Here is a 23,132-nt window from a genome sequence, read left to right as displayed (position 1 = left end):
GCAACTCTCAAATGACCAGTATTTATTGTCAGAAAGAATGGGTAAAATTTGCCCCCCTTGAAATACAAATGATCATTTTAACAGTTTCTCCCATATTACACTAACTTATATAGAAATACTGCAAATTTTCTCATGGATAATTTCATTTTATTTGTACAACAATCCTTGAAAAAGGTTGAATAATGATTTCAAATTTTACAGACGAGACTGAGACATGTCAAGGAAAAGTGGGTTTTTCCAAGATCCCATGGATAAAAGATGGTGGCATAAGACACCTAATGGGATGGTGGCATAAGACCAAGACATCTTGGTCCCCTAGAACTTTCTTCAGACCCCATTATAATGGAAGAGACCTAAATAATGTTGCCAACTCAGTATTGTCTGAAATGAGGTGGTCATAAGTTTAAAGCCTCTTTAAAATGACTTTATCTTATTACTTTCTAGATCCAAAAAATAATGGAAATAAACCATCTTTGGAAAGATCTCCTGGGGAAAAGCCTAAGTGTAAAGAACCTATTCAGTCTCTGTTAGGGTGGATCTAATGTTACTTTTTTGGGTTGTTAACACTCTTCCAGGCAACTAAAGACATGCTAGACCATAAAAAGATTTGAGTTTTTTAAAGTAGTGATTTATTTATTTATTTTTCAACATAGAAAAATTCCCACACTACAAAAGCAATATGCAGCCGCCATTGGGATTAGCTTGCTGTGTGGGACGAGAACCACCCTTCTCCTCAAAAACCAGTGGCTGAAATAAGACAGCTTACTTTTTTCTCACTCCCATGTGGAGGTAGGCTAGAATCTCAAACTCCTTAGTTATTGTACCACCATTCCCAGAGGGTGGCATCCCCTCACTGGGCCCAGCTAGCAGGTCTACATTCCCACCAAAGGAAAGAGGCAAGGTCTAGGAGGGTGCGTCCCCTCCATTGAGGACACTATCTGTAGGTTGCATTTAGACATTCTGTTACCATTTCTTTACTATGAGTGACCTGACTACACCTGACTGCAAAGGAGGCTGGGAAATGTCATTTTTATTCTCAAAGGACAGGTATCCAGCTCAAAATCCAACCACTTGATGAGCAAAAAAAAGTGACACCAGAGAAAGCCAAATAATCAGCAGTCCCTGCCCCATGTGCCGTGGTGGTGAGCAAATCTAAGTGCTCACCATTATTTCCAGTTCTCTTCCCAGCCCTGGATGCTGCATTTCCCAGCTCTTTGCAGGAGACAGGGTGGTGATCACAGGTCTGGCCAATAAGCTGGTGCGAGGGTCACTTCTGAGTCAAAACACAGAAGAGCACTGCGCCACTCTGCACCTCCTCCCACTGATTGCAGAAGTGTGTGGAAGAGGGAGGTGCCAGAAGCATGGGTCTCAGCCCCACCGCAAAGGCTGCCAGGAGACTCCAAGTCCCGCAGGGGACTCTGTGTGACTGAGACATAACACTGTGAACGTGAAGCCACCAAACTGTGGTTTTGTTTGTACTGCAGCATAAGACTATCCTGGTCTGTGTGATACAGTGTTCTCAATAAAATCCACAGAGTCCGTATGGGAAGTTACTAATCACGAAGTGAAACTCCTATTTCATATCTGCTTCCCCTAGTTTATTTCTGTACCTTAGACATCTGCATACATTATCTCATTCTATATACATAGAAGCTCACACTATAGGGTCTATAAACAGTTTTTTCATTGTATATTTAATACACATTCTGCATATCAATGTTATCTATTTTTTTCTTTTAGTTATACAGCACGTTATTGTATAATTAGCAATTTAATTTAAATAATCGCCCATATGATGGACAGTTAGGCTATCTCTAATTTTATATGAAAATAGAAATCATGTTTGTATGTGTTTGTATCTTTACACACATGTCCAATTGATTTCCTCAGAATTAATTTCTAAGTGCAATTACTTGGTTAGAGCCTGCACGTCTTTGATTTTATCTATGTAGGCAAATTTTATATATACTGCAATTTTCTTCATTTTTTTTGTCTTAATATTATAAGGATGTTTTTTAAAGTGTGGGGATTTTTTATTTTTAAACAGTCAAATCTATTCATCTTTCACCTTTATGATTTTTACCCTTGAGTTTTAACTAAGTAAATCTTTTATATGTGGCTTATAACAATCTCTCTATTTTCTTCTACTCTTGAAAAACTGGTTATTAACTTGAAAAAAAATTATATATTTTGTTTTATTTATTTTTTAAATGGCATATTTTAAATGTTGATAATTTGGTATATCTATTACTTCTTTGTTCAATTCTTTTTTCATTTCCAAATAAAATGGAGTATTTTTACATAAATTTATTTATGAAGTATTGATATTTTAAGCTTGAAGATCAATATTTATAGCCATAAGTGATTTTTTTTTCCTGTTTTAGGAAAGAGGACAGAAAAATATAATCTTCCATCTTCAAAAAGAAGACAGGAAAGAAAGCTCCCAAGAAGTAAGCAAGAAGAATGAAGCTACTATTCCCTTGTTCAGGGGCTTTCCTGGATGACCAGCATGACCTCCTCCAGCCACATGGCCATCTGGGTATCCCTGGAGCACAGACAGTCCCATCCTTGCCTCCCAGACCACCCTATTAAAGGACCTCCCCTCACAAAAGAAGGAGAACCCAGACACCATGTTGGTTCCGGCAGACTTCTTTCCTCTTATCAGTAGGAGGAATAGGGTGGAACTGGATAGGAGGTGTCAGACAGTTTTGAGATTAGGACTGTGTCTAGTCTGGCTCAGAGCAAGGATGAATAGACCAAGCAAGTCTTAATGGGCAGCCAGGATTCAGACTCCCAGTATCAAACTGGAGTTAGATTTAGAATTACTGAGCATTCAAAATCACCTGAATTGACTCATGCTTGTTTTTCTTGTATCTACTCCATGCATGAAAATTGGATTATTTGCCATTTAGGAAACAAAAATTTGTGAAACTGTATTTTTTAGTTCCTCTGCTTTATCTCTCTGCTGTCCTTGTCTCCCTGAACTCTCTCTCTCTCTCCTACGTTTCTCCTTCCCTTTTCCTTCATTCTTTTACTCAAAACTATGTATCCAAGGTGTGCCAATCAGTAAGGATTCCCTTGGATTCTGGGCCATTCTGTGAGCACCCTGGGAGGGCATTTCCCCTCGGCTCCCAACATGCATCGTGACATAAGCACCACTGCTTTGGACATGCTCCGAATTTTCCTGCTTTTTTCTAGGGCCTCTCAGTCTCGGGTTTGACCCAGGAGGGGACTCAGATCTCCTTGCTTGCCCTCTTCTTCCCCTTGTCTCTTTCTCCTGATTTCAACCCCATCACCTTCCACAGCTGGAGGAAACTTAGTCTTTGTCATATGCTGCATTTTCTTTACCAATGACTTCTAGGAAAACTTCACATTTAGACCTCCAAACTTGTATTGTTAGCCTATAAAGGTAATTTCTGGAACTTGGAAATCCCTTGAGCTCTCAACAGGTTCTGTGTTTCAAGATTTAGTATGAGGTCTCCAAAACAGCCTCTCTGAGGCTCCTCTACTGAGCAGTGACATCTCAGTTCTAGCCAGTTCTAGCCAGTACCTATCCTTTCCCAGATACTTATTGATTTAATAATTAGGGAACCCTGGGCCATTGTGATTCATAAGGATAAAAAAATACATCAGTTTAATATTTTCAAAAATATGCTCCCCTTATATATTCAGTCAACAAAGGCGAATGGAGTATAAGGTATGTGTCAGGTACATGTCCCAGGCCCTGTGGGTTCAGCAGTGAGCAAATCACAAATATAACTGCCCTCATGAAGTTTACATTCTAGTTGATGTGTGTGTGATTAATAGACAAAAAGGGGAGTTGACGGGAGAAAGAGAAACAAGATGAAGTATTGTGAGTTTGGGAAAGAAAAAAAGCTACACTCAAAAAAGAAGAGGAATAACTATAAGAAAATAACATTAAAAATGAAGTACAAGGGTACAGGGATTTCCTGAAAGGTTGAGGACTGGGGTATGAGAAGGGAAGTCACTAAGGGGGGAGGAGGCAGTTCACTGGGGACCCCATTTAAACTATTCACAAATCGCTATCACATGCGCAGCCTCACCTAGGCCCAGAATCCAAGAGAAACTCCATGTGGTGGATCAAGCAACTGAAGGGAAATGTGATTCAACCAGGAATTCAAAGATCATGACAAGGGCCCCAAAGGCAAGGACAGAATGTGTCCAAACCTCTGGACCAAAGGGTAAGCTGGGGACTGAATCTGCCATTTGATTGCTCAGTGTGGGAGGGCCTCTCATGGGGCAAGCACAGGGTTGAATATTATGTGAAGGAAATGGTAGAAGGAAGTAGAGCAGACAAGACAGCAAGGAGCTACTGGACTGAGAGTGGTTGTGGAAAGAAATTAGTGCAGTGTTCCCAACAAGCAGGTCAGCTCAGCTGTGCCATGTGGACTCAACATGACCACTTCCCAGTGTCTACTGTTTACATTTCCGTTAGTAGAGTCACCACTGCTCCAATGGGTCTGGGGGCTTCTGTCAGATTCATGCTTGTTCCATGGGAGGAGTGGCACCAATCCTCAAAGTGGACACACTCTTAGTAGTATTTCTTAATGGCTTATTTCTAGAAGTGAAGTGGCTTAATCAATATTTAAAATTAGCACAGACTGATGATCATATTGTTGCCATTTTAGACTCCTATTAACAGCGTTCAGATGCTCTTTTTCCTCCACCTCCACCAAAACTAGAAATAATAAGACTTTTCTGTGTTGACAGATTAAAAACAAAGAATGATATTCCACCCATGTTTTCCTTGGAATCTTTTTGCATCTTGCATGTGATAGATTGTATTACTTCTCACTAATATCTCAGAAGGTTATAAACCCTTGCCCCGTGGACTCCAGTGTGACCATGTCACTTGACTTGGCCAAAGAAATGTGGACAGGTGTGAGGGTCACTTCAAAGCCAAAGCTTTAAGAACCTTTGTATCACCTTTTTCTCCGCCATGGGACCAACAGTGTTCTAGAGAGAGGTTGCTCTGTTCCCAGGATCCTTGTATGTCAATGACATGGAACTACATGTGATGAATGTATGTCAATGACACGGAACTAGCTTGTGATGAATGAGTAACATGAAGGAGAAGTACAATTGGGTTGTTCTAAGCCAGCACTTGGCAAACTTTTTCTAAAAGGGGCCAGATAATGGTTCAAGATTTGTTGGCCATACAATCTCTAGTGCAACTACTCGACACTGCCACTATAGAATGAAAGGAGCCAGAGACAAATATATATAAGCAAATGCAAATAAAACTTTATTTTTATTTTTTATGTTTATTTTGTTAGATTTTACTTATTATTACTTAATGTTCATTTCACAAGACTCATATCTATCTTGTTTCTCCAAAGTGGTAGAAAGACAGAAAAAAAATTACATTAAAATAGTTGATATAGAAAGCATAAAAATCTGTTTCAAATTATAGATGACATTAATTTCTTTAATTTTTTTTTTAGAGAAGAAAAGGAAAAAAGATGTTAATTCAAGTTCAACAAGAAGGTGTCAGAAAAACATTCCTCCAAAGGGTAAGCCAGAGGCAGGGACTGTCCATCAGGCTGCATGGCACCCTGGCTAGCAGCTGATTGTTTGTCTTCCTGTCTTCCTTCTCTTTCCCTCCCATCCTTGTCCTCCTCTACATAGGTATCTTTCACCTGCATTCTTCTCTGCTCTAACAAAATGTCACGCCTGACACTCCAGTTGAATGCCAGTGCATACCTTGGGTTGCCTACCCAATCACCAACTTCTCCACTGGGATGGATTCTTCAACACAGAATCCACCAACAATGACCCAAAATGTTTAAGAGAAAAGGACTGAACCCATGAGTCAAGTTCTAACATCAACTTCTACTTCCTTCATTGTAAAATTTGGTGAAAACTCTTAGGGAAGCAAGGCCCTGACGGTGTTCCTATTTGCAGAGAGCTGAGCTTTCTCTTCCTGTGATAGGGGTGCTGGACTGGTCTCTGTGGGTCAGCCCCTTGGCTTGCTTCTGCCCCCTGCACTCCGAGGCCTCTTGGGGTCATTCTCCTCCTCTCTTCCTCCTCCTTTTCCCCCTCCTCTTTTTCTGCCTGCACTCATTTTTCTTCTGCTTTTGTGACACTTCTTCAGCATTATCTCCTCTCACTCTCCCTTCCCTTTATGGTCCAGTGACATTGGTCTTTTTTTCCTCATGAATTTATTGAATTTACTGTTGAGGTAGAACATGTGCTACTTGAGGTAGGGCCCACAGACTGGGGCCATTGACAAGTCTGTGGCAGGTCTGCAAAAAGAAGGAGCTTATAAATTATCTGTGACACTGAACACACTGTCTTCCCAGACCATCTCAGTGGAGATGCCTTGATATCCATTTTTTTTTCTTTTTTCTTTTCTTTTTTTTTTTTTTTTTTTGAGAGAGAGTGTGACAGAAAGTAAATGAGCTCCCCGGGGAACACCTGGGCAGAGGAAGAGGGAGAGAGAGAATCCCAAGCAGGGTCCACACCCAGTGTGGAGCCCAAGATAGAACTAGATGCCACAACCTTGAGAGCCTTGGTTCTATTTTGATCAAGCTGCTATCTCTCAACACATCACATGTTGAGTAGTGCTCGTGTAATACGCCTAAGAAAAATGCATGTACCATAAATGTACACCTTGAGGAATGAACACAAAGGAAAAACTCACATGTAGCTGGCACCTAGGTCAAGAAACACAACATAACCCACACCCACAATCCAAACCCTACCCACACGCTGAATGCCCCCACTAGCCTGATTTCTCAGAGCATGGGCCATTTTGAAACTAGATGCTATGTCCTCCTTTCCTGCTCAGGACTTCCTCAGTGTGTCCCCCTCATACACTCCCTCCCCAAAGCTAATAATCCCCCTTGCTCAACTTCCCTTTGCTTCACACCCTCAGGTCTCAACTTGAAGTAAGCATTCTCTGTCCCAGCAGGTAAGGGCGAGTCTCCCTGACATGACTTCATAGAGCCCGGTGTTGTTTTTCTTTATGGCACTTGTCACAACTATAATTAACTGTTGACTCTGTGAAGGGCAAATGAGATCAGTAAGCAGTCAATCTTGCTCATTGCTCTATGTCTCACAGGGTTTATGCTTAAATAACTGTCAGATCAATACTTTATCCATTCTTCTTTGCAAAGTATGAATACCAAGATCAGAGCCTCAGTTTACTCATACAATGCAGTATGAGCTCCAATGACTACTACCATGGAGCTCCAGACCTTTCCCCAGGCTAAGTCTGTCCATGAATGATTTTCACCTTTTGCCTTTTCCCTATGTTCATCTATCCAATCAGTAATTACTTTTTTTCCATTCTGTTTTTCCTTGTCTCTGTTAGGCTTTCTTTTTGTTTCCTCCATCATGCTTTTCATTCCCATGAACTCTCTTTGTTAATTGCTTACTTTTCATAACAGGTTCCTCACTGTTTGCTCACACTTAAGAATGGTGATCTCATAGATGTGGGAGAGCTCCAGGCAGGCCTTCTTCTCAGGGTTCTATCCTTAAAAGCCTGTTTGCAAGAGGAAGACTAAGCCAAATGCAAAATTATTGGGAACAGATCAGAGAGCTGTCCCTCCTTAGGTACATGGTGGTGGCTTTGGAAATACTCAGGACCCAAGGTCCTGCCTGACTTGATAAGCTGCCTGCACCAAGAAAAGGACGGAGTCTTGCTTGTGCCCACAACTCTGCCCCCTGGCTTGCTGCCCAGAACTGCCAGTGCCACCCACTGTTCCTGCATCTGCTTATAAGGATGTCTGGGACCTATATTTACCATAGGGAATTAAGGAATCAGTTCCATGAGACAGAGAACTATACAAGGTCCCCAGTGCCCCGCTAATACCCCTTGGGGTTTGCAGTAGTCCAAAGTTGCTTGTGGCTCTGCCTTGTCACTCACATTAGGAAACCCCAGGGACAAATCTTTCACTCAACCTTGACAATAATATGCACTTAACATAAACTTGCAAGTAAATTGCATAGTCAAGATTATAAGCCCAGCCAATCTGGCTCCTGAGGCTGAGCTGTCATCCTCTGGGCCATATCAGTTTGAGTGGGCAGAGTCTGGAGACGTTAGTGGAGCCAGCCATTCTATGCGAGAAATCTGGCTGGCTCTTGAAACTAAGTTCTTCCCACCCCCTATTCCTACCCAGGCTTGCTATAGCCCCTACCCTTCCAAGACTGGACATCTTCTATCATTCTGTTCAGGGGAGCCATCCTTTCAGTCCTCAGGGATCTCTGCTTTCTTATCTGACTCCAGTTCACATCTTTCCAAAGTAACTAATGATTTTTTCACCATTGATGCTGCTCTGTTCTTTTTCCAATGGTGCTCTCTTTTTCATACACTTCTTTTTGGCTCTTTTTTTTAAGATTTTATTTATTTATTTAACAGAGAGAGAGAGATTTAGAGAGAGAGAGAACAAGCAGGTGGAGCAGCAGAGTGAGAAGGAGAAGCAGGCTCCCTGCTGAGCAGAGAGCTGGACACAGGGTTTGATCCCAGAACCCTGGGATCATGACATGAGCCGAAGGCAGAGACTTAACTGACTGAGTCACATAGGGCAGGCGAGAATTCTACCACTGAACCACTCATGCACCAATACTGAGTCACATAGGGGACCCTCCCTTTGGTTCTTTTAATAAGTATTTGAGAAAGTTGGACTGGTTGTTCACCTAGACTTATTCCACAAGTAACGTCCTGTATAAGCAACATAAGCCATAGGAAGAGCTTCCTCCTTGCCCCCAGAGACAGCTCCTGCAGCCTATCTGGAATGAATCCTTCTACAGTGAGGCTGGGACAAAGAGAAGCAGGAATTGTTGATATTTATTTTAAACTTTTATAACTGCTTCTCCTGAATCAATATCCCACATCCCTACTCAGGGTTTCACAGTTACCAAATCTCTCCATGTGCAATTTGCAGATTAGTCTAGGGTTCTTGGGGGTTTTCTTTTTTATTCATAGGGAAAGAAACAGAAAAATAATAAAATGAAAAAGGACAGCAAAAAATGAAGACTGACGATAGTAACTCAGTGCTAAGCACCTAACTCACACTGCCTTGGTTTAAATCAGGAGATAAGATTATAGGAAAAAAGCCTTTCCTCTAGCCACATGTGCACCACGAAATATTTTGAGCAGGCAACTTCTATTCACACAGAAGGATAAGCAGGATGCTTATGAAATAAAGGAAACTTAGGTGATGGCCAGTTAGCTTATGAATTAAAACCCATTCACCAAAGAAGCCTTATATGTTTTACTAACCATTTTGTTTGATGTAATGTTGGTGGCAATGTTTTGGTTTATTGGAAACTGCTCTGTCCATGTTAGCTAATCTGCCTCTCAAAATGGAAGACCTCCTGCCAGTTAACCAGAGGTTGTCTCTGGTGCCATTTACATGATTATTGTTATTACTATTATCAGAATTCAGGGAAAGGAAAATCCATGAAGAAGAGAGAATGAAGACTGAGCAACACTACACTCTTCTACTTTTCTTTCTACTTTCAGAAAAACCTGAAGATGAAACTGTAGATTTTCTCTCTCCTGAACTTCCTGTGACCTGTGGTGAAGCCAAAGGGATTTTATACAAAGAGAAATTGAAACAAGGTGAGTTTCTCAGTCTTCTCTTTGGAACCCCTAAAACCACTAGAAGAGAGGGAAGTACCAGTGTGTTGAATCACCCAGAAAATGATCCCTGCAAGCTAGGTTGCTGAGAAAGAAGTGCTTGCTAAGAAAGAATTTTTAGTTTTCTGTGTCATGGTAAACCTGGCAGCTGGGCCACTCTACTCCCACAAGGAAATCATCCATGGACCCAATGGCACTACTTGCCTCATGTAGATGTCACAAAAAATTCAAATCCTCTCCCACTCCCACACCACTCCTGGAGGTTTTAGGGTTCCCTTCAGTCTGAGAGAGAAGGAATCCAGACTCTTTTGCTACTGCTCCCTCCCTACAGGGAGGCTCTCTGGACCCAGGCAGGTGGAACAACCATAATTAGGGATTTGAGGTTTAGGGTGAATTCACAGAGAATGAAATTGGATCTAGGAATAGTCCATCTTATCTTACAGGCTCCTCAGAGAAGTGCATTCGGAATGAGGAGGGAGTTTGGTTCACACCAAAAGAATTTGAAATCGAAGGAAAACGGGCAAATACAAAGAAATGGAAGGAGACTGTATATTGCAGAGGAAAGACCTTAGGAGAACTGCTGCAGGTATTTAACAGGGAACAGATGGGTGATGGGTTTAATTTCTGGAAGGATAAGTGGAATTCCAATAGCAGAAATGTGAAGGAATTTCCTTTAGGATTCAACAGCATGATTGAGAAAGAGCTAGATTTTTCATAGAAAAATTTGTGGGTGAGAAAGTTAGGAATGCAGAGTGGTACCCACAGCAGAGAATGTTAAATGTGAGGAAAGGGCTGTGAGGTCAGGAGAGTTTTAAGAAGCTTAGCCTGGGGGTATTAGATGGGGTGAGCTAGGAGGAAGCCAGATGGAGACACAGACCTCTGAGACTTTCCCTGCACCCTCTGCCCAATAAAGACCTCCTCCATACCCACCTCTATCTGGACCCCTGGGTGACACCTTTCCAGACCATCCTGTCTGTCATGCAGTCAGTCCCTCATTTATACTTCCCCAGCTCACACTCTATCCTGTGATCAACAAACAAGTCTAGTGGTCTTTGTGATCCCAGAACCCAACACAAAGCCTCCCAAAAACACTAAAAAAATTATCACTGGGATGGAATCATAAGGACTTTACCTACAGAAGGAAAAATGGAGAGGAAAAAATGGGTGAGAAAAGAACTGGAAAGAAGGACTAAGGGGTCTTGGGTTTGAGTAATGGGGGAAAAACTTATTTTGTCAAGTGAAGTCCAGAAGAAGAACTGATTGGAGGATGGAGCTAATGTTTCTCTCAGACACCTTGGGTTTGAGACCGAGTAGGATGTCCCAGTACAAATATTCACTAGGAAGTGGGAACTTCGATGTGGACAAAAGAAGAGGTTCTAGAATAACCTCATTCACTGACCCCTTCTCTCTTTCAGAAAGGACTTTTGTTCTGTCCTCCAAGAAGTGTCAAGAGAGAGGTAAAGAGCAGGTGAATTTCTACCACATTTTCAGTCTCCGTATTGCAGACTCTGCATCCAAAGGCTTACCTTTGAGTCCTCAAATTCCCCAGCCCTGTGTCACCTTTAGTTTTAGGCATTGCATCCTCACGACAATAGCATTGGCACCCTGGTACATGTATGTGCCACCATAATTTCAGTTCATTTGATATGGGGCCACAAATAACTCTTAAAATAAAAGAACAGAAACTGATGATTTACATGTGTTTTAGACCTGGATATTTGGATGAATACAGACCAAAGTTGTCAGAAATAGAATGCTCTAGTTTGAAAAGTAATTATGAAATAGAGGTAGATAAGAACAGTATGTGAAAGAGCAAGAAGACCATCCTTGATTGAACATAACTATTCCTCAATTCAACATGCTCATTATCAATAGTACCAAAACGAAATAGTGTTTGAACTGAGCTTTGTCTCAGCAGAACATCCCTCCAGGTGAAAATGGCAGTCATCATTGTCTTGTGCTATTCCTCCTCAACCTTCTTCACTTGTTTAAATATGTCCTCCAGATACAAATCTCACTCATGAACTTCCCATTGATCTAAACCTTAGGCAGAGGCAATGGTGCCTTTCTCTGTCACCCTGGAGGCTGCCTGACCCTTGGCTGGATTCATTCAAAGTTTAAAAAGCCAAAGGGTCCCCTGTTTATTGTATAAAACATCTTTTCCATGCTGATTTGAAATATCTTAATGTGTACAGGGGTGCTCCTTGTAATAGCCAAAAATTAGGGAAGAATACAAATGGCCATCATTATTATAAAACAAACTGATACATCTACTGATTGGTGTTCAAAAAAAAAAAAGCATGGTTATAGACTCCTCCTTAGTCAATGGAAAATCATTCAAAGGTTCTAAAGTCAAAAAAGTTTCAGAAGTTTAAACTAGTAGTAGTAGTAGAAGGAACCCAATTTTGTTTATGTGACTATGTAGGTCTATGATTGAAAATATATCTGAATGAATTGGTTATTTTGGCATAGGATTATATTAAGACATTGTTTTCCATATTATACATTTATGTACAGGTAGAAAATGTCCATTTATTACTTTTGTAATGAGCAAACAAAACAATAAAGATATTTTAAATCCAGAGCATTAATTAATGGCCCCAATATTCCTTCTCACTCATAATGTCACACTGAGCAGGGAGCCCAACACAGGGCTCGATCCCAGGACACCAAGATCATGACCTGAGCCAAAGGCAAATGCTTAACCGACTGAGCCACCCAGGCACCCCTCCAAGTGCCTAGTTTTGAGAACGGACAAAACATTTCCATCCTTTATGTCCTCAGCCAGGTCTTTGTACTTGTGTCATGGACAGTTGAGGGTAGTGGCAGAATTTCTCTCCTTAGATACGACTGATCCCCGGCTCCTTCAGTCCTTTCCTCCAGCTCCTGATGGTCTATTTCTCACCTTTTCAGCACCCAGAAAGATGCCTCTTCCTGCCTCCTACCTTTAGTACAGAGAAAACATGTTCTTATGTATGGAGCCCCACTGTCCCTCTTGCGGGGTCAGGAGTGGAACCAGGGGCTCCTGCCTGTAGGTTTTATCCAGCAGTAAAAATCGCTTGTAGAATTTACTGGATCACATTTTTTTTTTAAAGACTTTATTTACTTGACAGAGAGAAATCACAAGTAGGCAAAGAGGCAGGCAGAGAGAGAGAGGAGGAAGCAGGCTTCCCGCTGAGCAGAAAGCCCGATGTGGGGCTCGAACCCAGGACCTGGGATCATGACCTGAGCCGAAGGCAGCGGCCTAACCCACTGAGCCACCCAGGCGCCCCCTACTGGATCACATTTTAAGGCCATGAGAAAGACAATGATTTCAAAGGCCCACAAAACAACCGATTTATACAGCAGCTCTCTGTCTTTATGTTTATGTTTTTTGGCCATAATGTCAGGAACCGTTCTGGGTCTGCCCTGCACACTTGCCTGCACACAGTGGATGGGACAGCTCTGAACCCAGAGGCACAGGCAGCCTGGGTGCCAGTCTGGCTCAGGTAGTAAGTTGTATCGACTCTGCAGAATAAAAAGCATCTCGCCTTTCCAGGCTTGTAAAATAAGAAGATTGCCAAAAGCTGGGTTTTCTCAAATTTCATGTACTTCCAAACCATCTGGGATCCTGTGAAAACAGATTTCAGTTCAGTAGGTCTGCATCTCTAGCCAGCTCCCAGGGGATGCTGATGCTGCTGGTCCTCAGGCCACACTTTGTATACAAAGGGCTTAAAGGATGCTCCAGCCCTTTCAGCTCTGGCAAGGTGTGGTTCAAAGGCAGCTTGATGATTCTTGCCATTTGCCTGTCTGCGATTGGAAAGGCCACGCTCGTCCCCCATCAGCCACCTCCCGGAGCCCCATGGTCAGGCAGGTTGGAAACTTCCACTGGGCAACACACAAGGATGGCGTGTTCCAAGGCCCCTCGGTGTCAGGGCTGATCCCAGTGCTGCTGCTTTCTCTCCGCTTCCAGGGAGAAAACTCCAAGGAATGTGAGGTGTGTTGTAGAGGGGGACCACTGGTCTGCTGTGACACTTGTCCAAGAGCCTTTCATGAGGACTGTCACATCCCATCTGCAGAGGCAGAGAGGTTAGTGAGATGCAGCCTTGTCTTTTGCACACGGACTCTGCCCAGGCTCTGCCTCTAGTGTCTCTTCTCCAGGCAGAAGAGCAGGACCTGTGAGCGTCGTGGCTCAGGTATGACCCAGAGCAACCGGATGGGGTCTATGTTCCATATGGTGTCGTGGCAGCCTCTACTTCTGAGTCTATGACCGAGCCACCTTGCCTCCACCTTGCCACTGTCCCTGGCGAGCATCCTCTCCTAGTTTTACTGTCCTGACTCCCATCCCTGGGGATTGAGGATGGGAAACACCAGCTGTTTATGTTCCTCGCTTTTTCAGAAAAGGCAGGAAACATGGCCTGCTTCCTGCATTTTACCATGGGCTCAAAGGACTGATAGAAGCCTAGATCCCCAGGGGTTAAGCCCCAGTTTTGACACTTGGGTATGACAGGCGGGGTGTCTTGTGCTCCCTGCAGCTCAGCTTGGGGAAGGGCAGCCCACCATTCACCCTGAAACCACTCTCCGTGCACTGAGCCCCCTCGTGCCACTCTCAATGGGAGGAGGGTCATGGGCTCAAGTCCTGCTTGGGGGGTCTTGGACACTCTGGGAGGTGTCCCCTTCATCTCCCAGCTGTGTTGTTCATCAGCCATACCTGAAAGGAGGACAGTGGCAGCTGTAAGAACAGGGACTGTTTCCAGGGGCCTGGCCCTTGCTCATTCATCCCCCACCTCTCAGGAGCCCGTGGACTTGCACCTTCTGCCGGATAAAGGAGTCTTTGGGAAGGCAGCCATGTCACAGGGAATCTGAGGTCCTGGAGAGGCAGATGCAGCCTGAGGAGCGGTTGGTGAGTTGGGTGCCAACCCCAAGCCTTCTCACCCCAGACACGTGAGAAGTCCAACAGGTAGAGGGGGAGGAAAGGGCGCCCACAGGTGCCTGAGGGAGCCTGCAGTGTCTGGCTTCCGAGGATGGCGATTCGGCGCCCAAAGTCCAGAGTTCGATGCACCCCACGGCTCTTTCGCAAATGTGGCTGGACGGCTGGCCATGTCTAGCTGCACCCTCTTGTGCCTGTCTGTCTGGGCACAGGCCCGGCTTCACTCTCTCGGAGCTGCATTTCCCTTTAAAGCTCTCTTCACATTTTACAGAAATGTGAGTTCCTCCTCTTGAAGGCCTACTGTCATCCACAAAGCTCCTTTTTTGCAGAAACCCCACATAACGTAAGTGACATTTCATGCTTCTTGTTCTCTGGGCATCTCTTTGACGGAAAGCTCACTCTGGAATTTGGGAGTGTGACCCCTAAGGGCGCCGGCTGTTGGCCAAGAGCGGGTTTAGTTGCAGAGTCTAGAGGGGGGGACACCCCTGTTCAAACTCCACCCTCGGCATCCGGGTTCCGGGAGCCCCGGGCGACTTGCTCTGCCTCGTGTGTACCTCAGTTTCTCCTTCTCTTAGATGAGAATGTCTTTCTTACAGTCAGCAGAGGGTTTAGAGCCCTTCTCAGGAGACTTCAAGTCCCGCCTCCACCATTTTTTAGCTATGAAATCCTAAGTAGGTTGTTTAAGGTCTCCCTCCTTTGGTTTCCTCATCTGGAAAACAGGCGTAATTATAGTACCAATCTCACAGGGTTGTTGTAGGATCATATGTTAACCTAGTGGCAGTGCTTAGACCATGTCTGGCATAGACAAGTCCAGTGCTAATATCATCACTTCTGCTGTGTTTCTGTTGGATCCCTTCCAGGAACAATGGCGGTGCCAATATCACTCTTTTGGTGGCTTTGTCCCTAGATTCGAGATTATGGAGAGCCCTTTAAGGAAGCCATGTGGTTGGACCTGATTAAGGAAAGGCTGACTGAGAACGTGTACACAGTGGCGTGGTTTGTTCGCGACATGCGCCTCATCTTTAGCAACCATAAAACATTTTACAAGGTAAAGGGTGTCTCTTGTTTCCTCTGCGCCTCCTTTCCACTTTTCCCTAATTTCTGGGGCAGCAGAACTTTGCGGGAATTTTACCAATCTGGTCCTAGAGAAAGCTCAAAATGAGTTGGATTACAGAAGAAAGCGGCCTCTTAATTTCAGGGGTGGAGAGGAATTCAGACAGAACAGGGAGAGGGAAGCATCCTTCCCTGAAAACAATCTGTCCCCAATTCTAGGACAGGCGGGATAGTCACGCAGAGAACAGCCCATCTCATCCTGCCTTGTTCAAATGGGGAGGAAAGGTGATTTATGGTTACCTTGTTCTCCATGCCTCAGAAATACAGAAATGAACAAAGGAATTCAACTTCATGAAATAAACTCCCAGGATGTTCATGCTTGGATTTTTTTTATTCCTAAATTTTCCAGGGGACCCAAACCTCCAGAATTGCCCTCAGAAGGTGTTGGGTTCATCCTTTGTCCGCAGTGAGAGACAACTAGTTGAGTTATCTTGCAAGCCAACAGGTGGTTAATTGTAGTCTGTTGAGTTTATCCTCATTTATACTATCATTCGTACAGATACTTCGTGGGAGGTATCTAAGGAAGATTTCCATTTCCACCCAGCCTCCTTCCCTTCCTCCATGGTACAAGTTGGCCTGTTCATGAAGACACAAATTCTTAAACTAGTGTCAGCTTGTGGAGCTGGAGGGAGAATATACCCAGGGAGCCCCTCCATGCCTGGCCCCGTGTCAGCCTTGGAGAACGGAAGGTTCATCCTTCCTTCAGAGGGTGGGCTTTCAAGAAATGCTTTGTCTCTGTTTTATCCCAAGCTCAGGCTTTGCAGTGATTAAAATCAGCTCTCCAGTCCTGACCACTGGTCAGGTCCAAGTTAGGAATCAGGCAGAGGCTTGTCCATTTCAGTATTGTGGCATCAGCGTCTCCCCCTGCCCTGCGCACTCTGCCTGGCTGCTGGGGAAGCACAGTATTCAGGATAGGCAGGGTGGGGGTCTAAAAAAAAAAATTCAAAAATGCAAGAGTTTTGATAGTCCTAATTCTTTATCCTTAAACATCTGTTTGTTTGCTTTTTTTTTTTTTTTCCTTTCAGACTTCCAACTTTGGTCAGATAGGACTGGACTTGGAGGCAGAATTTGAAAAGAACCTCAAAGAGGTGTTTATTTTTTGCAAAGCCAATGAGAACAGCTTCCAGACTTGTTGACCCTGTTCTAGAAAGACTAAGGTACCCCAACTTCAGGACCCAGATGACATGACCCTGGCCATCTTTAGATAGCCACTGAGTCTGGGATGCTATTGGCTGCTCTCTTGACTCAAAGCCAGAGCCTTCATACCATCATCATGCCTTCTTTTTTTTGTTTGATTCTTTCTACACCTAAAAGTGTGTGTGTGTGTGTGTGTGTGTGTTTGTGTAAGATACACCTCTAATCCCCAGCCAAAACCACAAGCCCCTTCTTTGTCAGTATTTCCATCTCTCTTCTCCCACAGTTATCTATTCTCTTTTATTCAACTAAACTACAGGGATAATAGCTTCAGAATTTCTACAGTCCAACCACTATGAAAAAGAAACCAAGTTGAATCTTAAATTGTGTGGAAATTATTTTGTTTCTCTTTTATATGTATATTCTGTTATATTTTGTTTCTGTTATAGAGATATATAATTTATATATATAAATATATTTTATATATATCACGATATATTATTTATATCATTATATATTTCATATACCATTGCAGAGAGTATTTTTTAGAATTTTGCACTTGTATTTGTGAATGAGATTGGTCCGTAAGTTTCTGTGTACTGTCAAAATCAGATGTAGGGCTATCTCAGCTTGGCACAAGTATGCCTAAAACTTTCTACCTTTTATGTGCTCTGGAATAGCTTATAATGTTTTCAATGAACCAACTCATAAAATTATATAGCCTACTGTTCTTTGAAGAGGTAATATTGACCACGTTCTTTGCTTTTTCAGGGTCATTAAATGATTCAGATGTTCTCTTGCTTTTTGAACCAGTTCCAATTTTAGTTTTCTTTTTTTTTCCTGTTCTTTAAATTTTATTTTTTGTAAACATCAATTTTAGTTTTCTAAGAAGTCATTCATGTATGTGTTGTTTTGACTTGGCCTTATTTCTACCATATTATTTTATTCCTTCTCTTCGGAATACTTTCATGTGATTTTGGTCTATATTTGCTTTGTTTTTGCCTTCTATTCTGGAAGACCTTTGTAAGAGTTTTTAATTTTAATATTTACCTGCAAGCTTTCCAAATGTGTTTTTAACTTACTTTTTAAATGTCAGAGTCTGGGGTGCTTCGGTGGCTCAGCCTGTTGAGCGGCTGACTTTTGATTTCAGCTCAGGTCATGGTCACGGGGTCCTGGGATTCAGCCCTGCCCAGCAGGCTCGGAGCTCAGTGGGGAGTCTGTTTGACATTCTTCCTCCCCCTCTGCCCTTCTCCCTGCTTGTGCTCTCTCTTTCAAATAAATAAATAAATATTTTAAAAGATAAATAACTAAATGTCAGAGCCAAAAATAAAATATCTTCAATGAGCCACATACTTAAGCCAAGGTGTTCGTCACCTCTCTTATGCCCCTTGGTTTCCTAATTCAAACAGGGAAGAATTCACTATTTTATAATATAGCTATTTATTATCATTATTAAATGCTTACTTTTACTTTGCATTAATTATTTTAGTTTTATTCAATTATATTATATAAATGATTATTTTGTTCTTTTTACATTATAGAAATTATTTGTTACTTCAAATAGCTACCAGAATGGAAAAGTAGAAGTTAAACCACGATACCCCAGCTTCGGGACAGCAACATTAATGCTGTGAATCAGTGCCGCTGGTCTCTTCTTGCAATGACTTCTCCTTGCTTCTTTTTCTGCTCCTTCTTTCAGTCAGTGTATCTGTAGGTAATTTTTTTTTTCGGCAATTTTAAAAGAAGAGTACACAGGTGGCATGTTTTCTGAGACTTTGCATAGCTCTGAATGTCTTCTCTGTTTTCATAAATTCACTGTTGGGCTACTATATATATATATACACATATATATATGTATACACCACACACACACACACACATATATATATTTTAAAGACTTTATTTATATATTTGACAGAGAGAGAGAGCACAAGTAGGCAGAGAGGCAGGCAGAGGGAGAAGGGGAAGCAGGCTCCCTGCCAAGCAGAGAGCGCGAGGTAGGGCTCGATTCCAGGACCCTGGGATCATGACCTGAGCCGAAGGCAGAGGTTTAACCCACTGAGCCACCCAGGCACCCCTACAATATGTATTTTATCAAAACTTCTCACCTTCAAAATCAACTTAGACTTTGGTCCACTGTGTTTGGGCATTTTCGTCCTATACCTGTGAAGTGTGCTCCTTTGTTAGTGTGTAGACACATAGCGGGTTTCCTTGTTTTCTCTGTACTTACATATTTTTGACAGGACAGGATTCGTTGTAATATTCTTATCATTGATCTTGCCTGGCGCTCTGCCTTTTCAATATACATACCCAGTTCTTTTTTTCAGCAGCTGCATTAAATCTTTCTGATCCTTTTGTTCTGGGCTCTCTTTCAAGAACATCTATTATCCATACGCGGCTCTCTGCTCTCTGGCTTCCCTATTTATCACTTTAAAAAAAGAAAAAATAGGTTCCGGGAAGCACTCCTCTTCTGAGGTCATCAGTCTAAGACTTAAATATACTTATTCAAAACAATTACAATTCTATGGTCAATATTTTTAATGATTTTTAAAAATTTTTTTAAATTTTTAAATTTTTTTATTTTTTTATAAACATATGATGTATTATTAACCCCAGGGGTACAGGTCTGTGAATCGCCAGGTTCACACACTTCACAGCACTCACCATAGCACATACCCTCCCTAATGTCCATAACCCCACCACCCTCTCCCTACACCCCTCCCTGCAGCAACCCTGTTTGTTTTGTGAGATTAAGAGTCTCTTGTGGTTTGTCTCCCTCCCGTTCCCATCTTGTTTCATTTATTCCTTCCTACCCCGTAAGTCCCCCACGTTGTTTAATGATTTTTTTTATCATTTCAATCATGCTAATCGCTATCAACCTAGCAAACTTTTCTTATCACAACACTTTTCTCTTCTCAAAACAAAAATAAAAACTTACTGCCACTACTAAGTTGTCCTGACCTGTGTTCCTGATTTCTTCATTCTTATGTAGTGTCAATGGAAGAGTGTTATGGACGGAATTGTGTCCCCGCCTCTCTCAAATTCCTATGATGGAGCTCTAACACCCCGTGCACCATACTTGGAGATAGGGCCTGTAAGAAAGGGTTAATGGTTAAATGAAGTCACAAGTGTAAGGCCTTAGTGAACTAGGTAGGATGAGTGTCCCTATAAAAGGAGGAAGAGATGCCCAAGGGGGCTCTGCCCATGTGCTCTCTTCCACAGAGGAAGGGGTAGGTGAGGAGGCAGCAAGAAGGAGGCCCCCTCCCAGCCACAAGCCTGCTCTCCCCCGTAGGGAATCAGCAGACACCTGCACCCAGAACTTTCAACCTCCAGAGCTGTGGGAAATAAATGCCTGTTGTCTCTGCTGCCTGAGCTGGGGGTTTTGCTGCGGCAGCCCCGGCCGACTGACACAAAGAATGAGAGGCACCTTGGGACCCCACTGTCCTCCCCAAACAGGGACTCGGGTAGCAGTGTGTGGGAGCCTCCATCTCGGTTCCGGGTGTCACAGACTCATAAACAGACAATGGAGAGAGAGAGTCCCCCATTGTTTCCACAGCAGCATGAACCACGATATGGACTGGCCAGCTATGATCCAGGAAAGGGTGCAGGCAGCTTGAGTCCTGACTTAAAAGAAGCAGGTAAAGAAATAGAATTTCTTGTATGATGTGGGAAGGGGACAAACAGGGCCATAAAAACTGCAGTTCCTGATGCTGTTCTGGAAGGGAAGATTGGGGTAGGGTGTGGCTAGAGATGGCCATCCCTGGAATATAGATCTCTCCTCCTCCCAACTCACTGTGCATCAGGATAAAAGATCTCTACGCCCACCCCACCCCACCCCACCCCACCCCACCCCCGGCCCCCGGCCCCCGGCCCAATGTTTACCAGTGGCCAAGATTGCTGTGTATTAAATGATTGCACATCTTTTGGTGACCCTCTCTTCCATTCTGACCCTGGCAAGCTGAGTCGAGTTTCTCTTTCTCCTATCACAGCTGTGGCCTGCTCTGTAACTGAAAAAGAAACCAACAACATTGAAAGAGTCATTTATTCCTTTGAAAGTTTCAAATACTAGCAGTTTAGTTGCCATGACAACCAAGACCCCATCCCAGAAGCCATCTCTCCCTCTGGCTCCCTTTTGTTATCCTACTGTGCCTCTGGTTTTCACACTATTTCCACCCGTAAGAGCAGGGTTTGGTTTATTCTGCTCTGCTCAGCTGACCCTCATCATCCACCAGTACCTCCAGGAGGTAGGCTCCTGCCTGCTCTTCCCTAGACTTCGCACCCCCAGTCCCACCCTCTGGCGTCAGTGACACCCCTGCACACAGGCCAATTGCCTCCCCCCAGGAACTCCTTCTAGTTCTGCACCCAGGCTGTTTCTCCCTTCCTGGTCCAGCTCTGTTCCATTCCTCCCCAACCACACTGGCCAGGCCTGCTAGAGAGCCTAGGTCAGCCCAGGACGACCCCTCCAAACTGTGACACCAGAGGTTATAAATGACTCTAAAGTAGTCCCTTGAAGCTGGGCAGGGCTAAGACTACAAAAATGTAACATGGAAAAGCTTTCTATGGGACGTGACTAAAGGAATTATACATAAGAATATGTACCCTCCTCCAGCTGATACCAGAAATTCAACCTTGGAGGGGCACCTGGATGGCTCAGTTCGTTAAGTGTCTGACTCTTGATCTCAGTTCAAGTCTTGATCTCAGGGTCATGAGTTCAAGCCCCACATTGGGCTCCAGACCCAATGTGGAGCCCACTTAACAAAAAAAAAAAAAAAAAAAAAAGGAAAAAGAGAAGAAATTCAACCTTGGAAAATTCACTCTTAGGATCTGGGAACGCATGGTCTCCTTGTCAAGTTAACCTGTCCTCAGGGGAGGTAGACTTAACAGGCAATCAGCATCTGGCCTGAGTCCCTTTCTCAGATGCTCTCCACACTCTGGCAGAACCAGACCCAGCAAGCTCCCATCCCGCAGGTGGCTGGGGAGCTGTGCCTCCAGCTGGCCTGGTAGGTCCTGCTGGGAGCCTTGGCCTCTCCCCTTCCTTCTCTGGGGAGACTGACTACTTCTTTCCCCCTAAAGATTCTCCTACTCCATCATGGAGTTCCTCACCTCCTGGAATTGGGCGTGCTGGATTCCAGGCTCTCCCTTCTGCCATTGTCCCTGGGAAAAAGAAAAGGGAAGGAAAGGAAAGGAAAAGAAAGGAAAGGAAGGGAAGGGAAGGGAAGGGAAGGGAAGGGAAGGGAAGGGAAGGGAACAGAAGGAGAAAGAAAAGCACAGACCCTATTCCTTTTACAGGCCACGCCGCCATGAAGTGGACACGAGATAATGGAATCCATGAAGCCATTGTCTTACTCATTTTTCCCCTGGTCTCAAGGGGGCCACTTGCATCTCCGGAGCTATCTAGAAAAGGGGATGCCATTCAGCAAAGACCCTCTTAGCAGAAGGTTCCTTTGGGCAGTGTGCCAGCAGGCATTTCTGTTGGATAAGACCAGAGCTGAGATGTCTTGGCACTGGGGACACCTTGAGCCAAGAGTAGCCATTGGCATCTGATGGTTTGGAGCGGGTGACACCCCTGTGGGACCCCTCTCTTCCGTCGATCCAGAAGTGACATGGAGGCCAATTTGCCAGCAGACAGCACAAGGCCTTCAAGCCGGGAGACTCGGGAGCGAGGACAGGGACCTGAGCCTGGACGCAAGGCCTGAGTGTCAGCAGGAAGGAGCAGCTGCAGGTCAAAGATGTCAGCTGTAACCAGAACTTATCTGTCCCATTGCTGTGGGACAGAATGTGTTCAAGGTGGAGGGATGGTTTGGCACTCTAAAGCTGTAGTCTCAGGAGTGAGATGAGGCAGACACGTCCTTATTTCCCAGGGGCAGCACTAAGGCTTCCAGCCTTAGACTCAGCAGCCCTGCAGACAGGGAGCCAGGGCACTGGGGTCGTGCGCTCAGACTCAGGGCTGCAGCGATGCCTGGTGGTCAAGACCCAGACCAAGGGGCTGGCTCTGTGGACCCCATGCCTAGTGTCTGAACTGATTAATGGGCCCATGGAAATGCCCTCGTGGTATGAAATCCTGGGTCTTTCTGCCCCCCCGGGGCAGGAGGCTTCTGGCAGCCCATAAAAGGTGGCCATTGGGGCTAACGGGCACATGTGAACACTCAGCAGGGCAAACACCTGAGATGCTCTAGTACCTACTGTATCCTGCAGGGAGGTGTTTCCCCTGTGAGAGGCTCGTCCTCCTAAGAAGCAAGGCAGAGGATTGGTCCTAATGTGGGGCACGGGCAGTCAGGCTACCCCTCAGCCCCTACGAATACCAATGCAGCCAGAATTGCCCTGGGACAGAGGCCAGAGGGCAGACTTGGCTCTTTCCGTATCTGGACC

General features: G+C 44.1%; 1 protein-coding gene across 6 annotated transcripts in view; it reads left to right on the top strand.

Moving 5' to 3' along the window:
- Positions 1-17,976, top strand: part of SP110 (SP110 nuclear body protein) — a 36,476-nt gene extending 18,500 nt beyond the window's left edge. For 2 of the 6 annotated variants that reach the window (XM_047721283.1, XM_047721282.1), the window contains 11 exons: positions 2,385-2,450; positions 4,059-4,202; positions 5,466-5,534; positions 9,491-9,589; positions 10,051-10,193; positions 11,023-11,064; positions 13,560-13,675; positions 14,381-14,489; positions 14,788-14,859; positions 15,424-15,564; positions 16,655-17,976. In XM_047721283.1, coding sequence (XP_047577239.1) covers positions 2,385-2,450; positions 4,059-4,202; positions 5,466-5,534; positions 9,491-9,589; positions 10,051-10,193; positions 11,023-11,064; positions 13,560-13,675; positions 14,381-14,489; positions 14,788-14,859; positions 15,424-15,564; positions 16,655-16,765 — 1,112 coding nt within the window. In that variant the 3' untranslated portion in view covers positions 16,766-17,976. Of the gene's footprint in view, positions 1-2,384; positions 2,451-4,058; positions 4,203-5,465; positions 5,535-9,490; positions 9,590-10,050; positions 10,194-11,022; positions 11,076-13,559; positions 13,676-14,380; positions 14,490-14,787; positions 14,860-15,423; positions 15,565-16,654 lie in introns of those variants that run through there. The other 4 variants (XR_007125811.1, XM_047721281.1, XM_047721279.1 and 1 more) reach the window with 4 other exon arrangements.
- Positions 17,977-23,132: the final 5,156 nt, after the last annotated feature.

The sequence above is a fragment of the Lutra lutra genome, chromosome 3 (assembly GCF_902655055.1).
Source record: "Lutra lutra chromosome 3, mLutLut1.2, whole genome shotgun sequence".
NCBI classification, from domain to species: domain Eukaryota; kingdom Metazoa; phylum Chordata; class Mammalia; order Carnivora; family Mustelidae; genus Lutra; species Lutra lutra.
The sequence above is the reverse complement of the archived record's forward strand: the minus strand, read 5'-3'. Positions and strand labels throughout refer to the sequence as shown.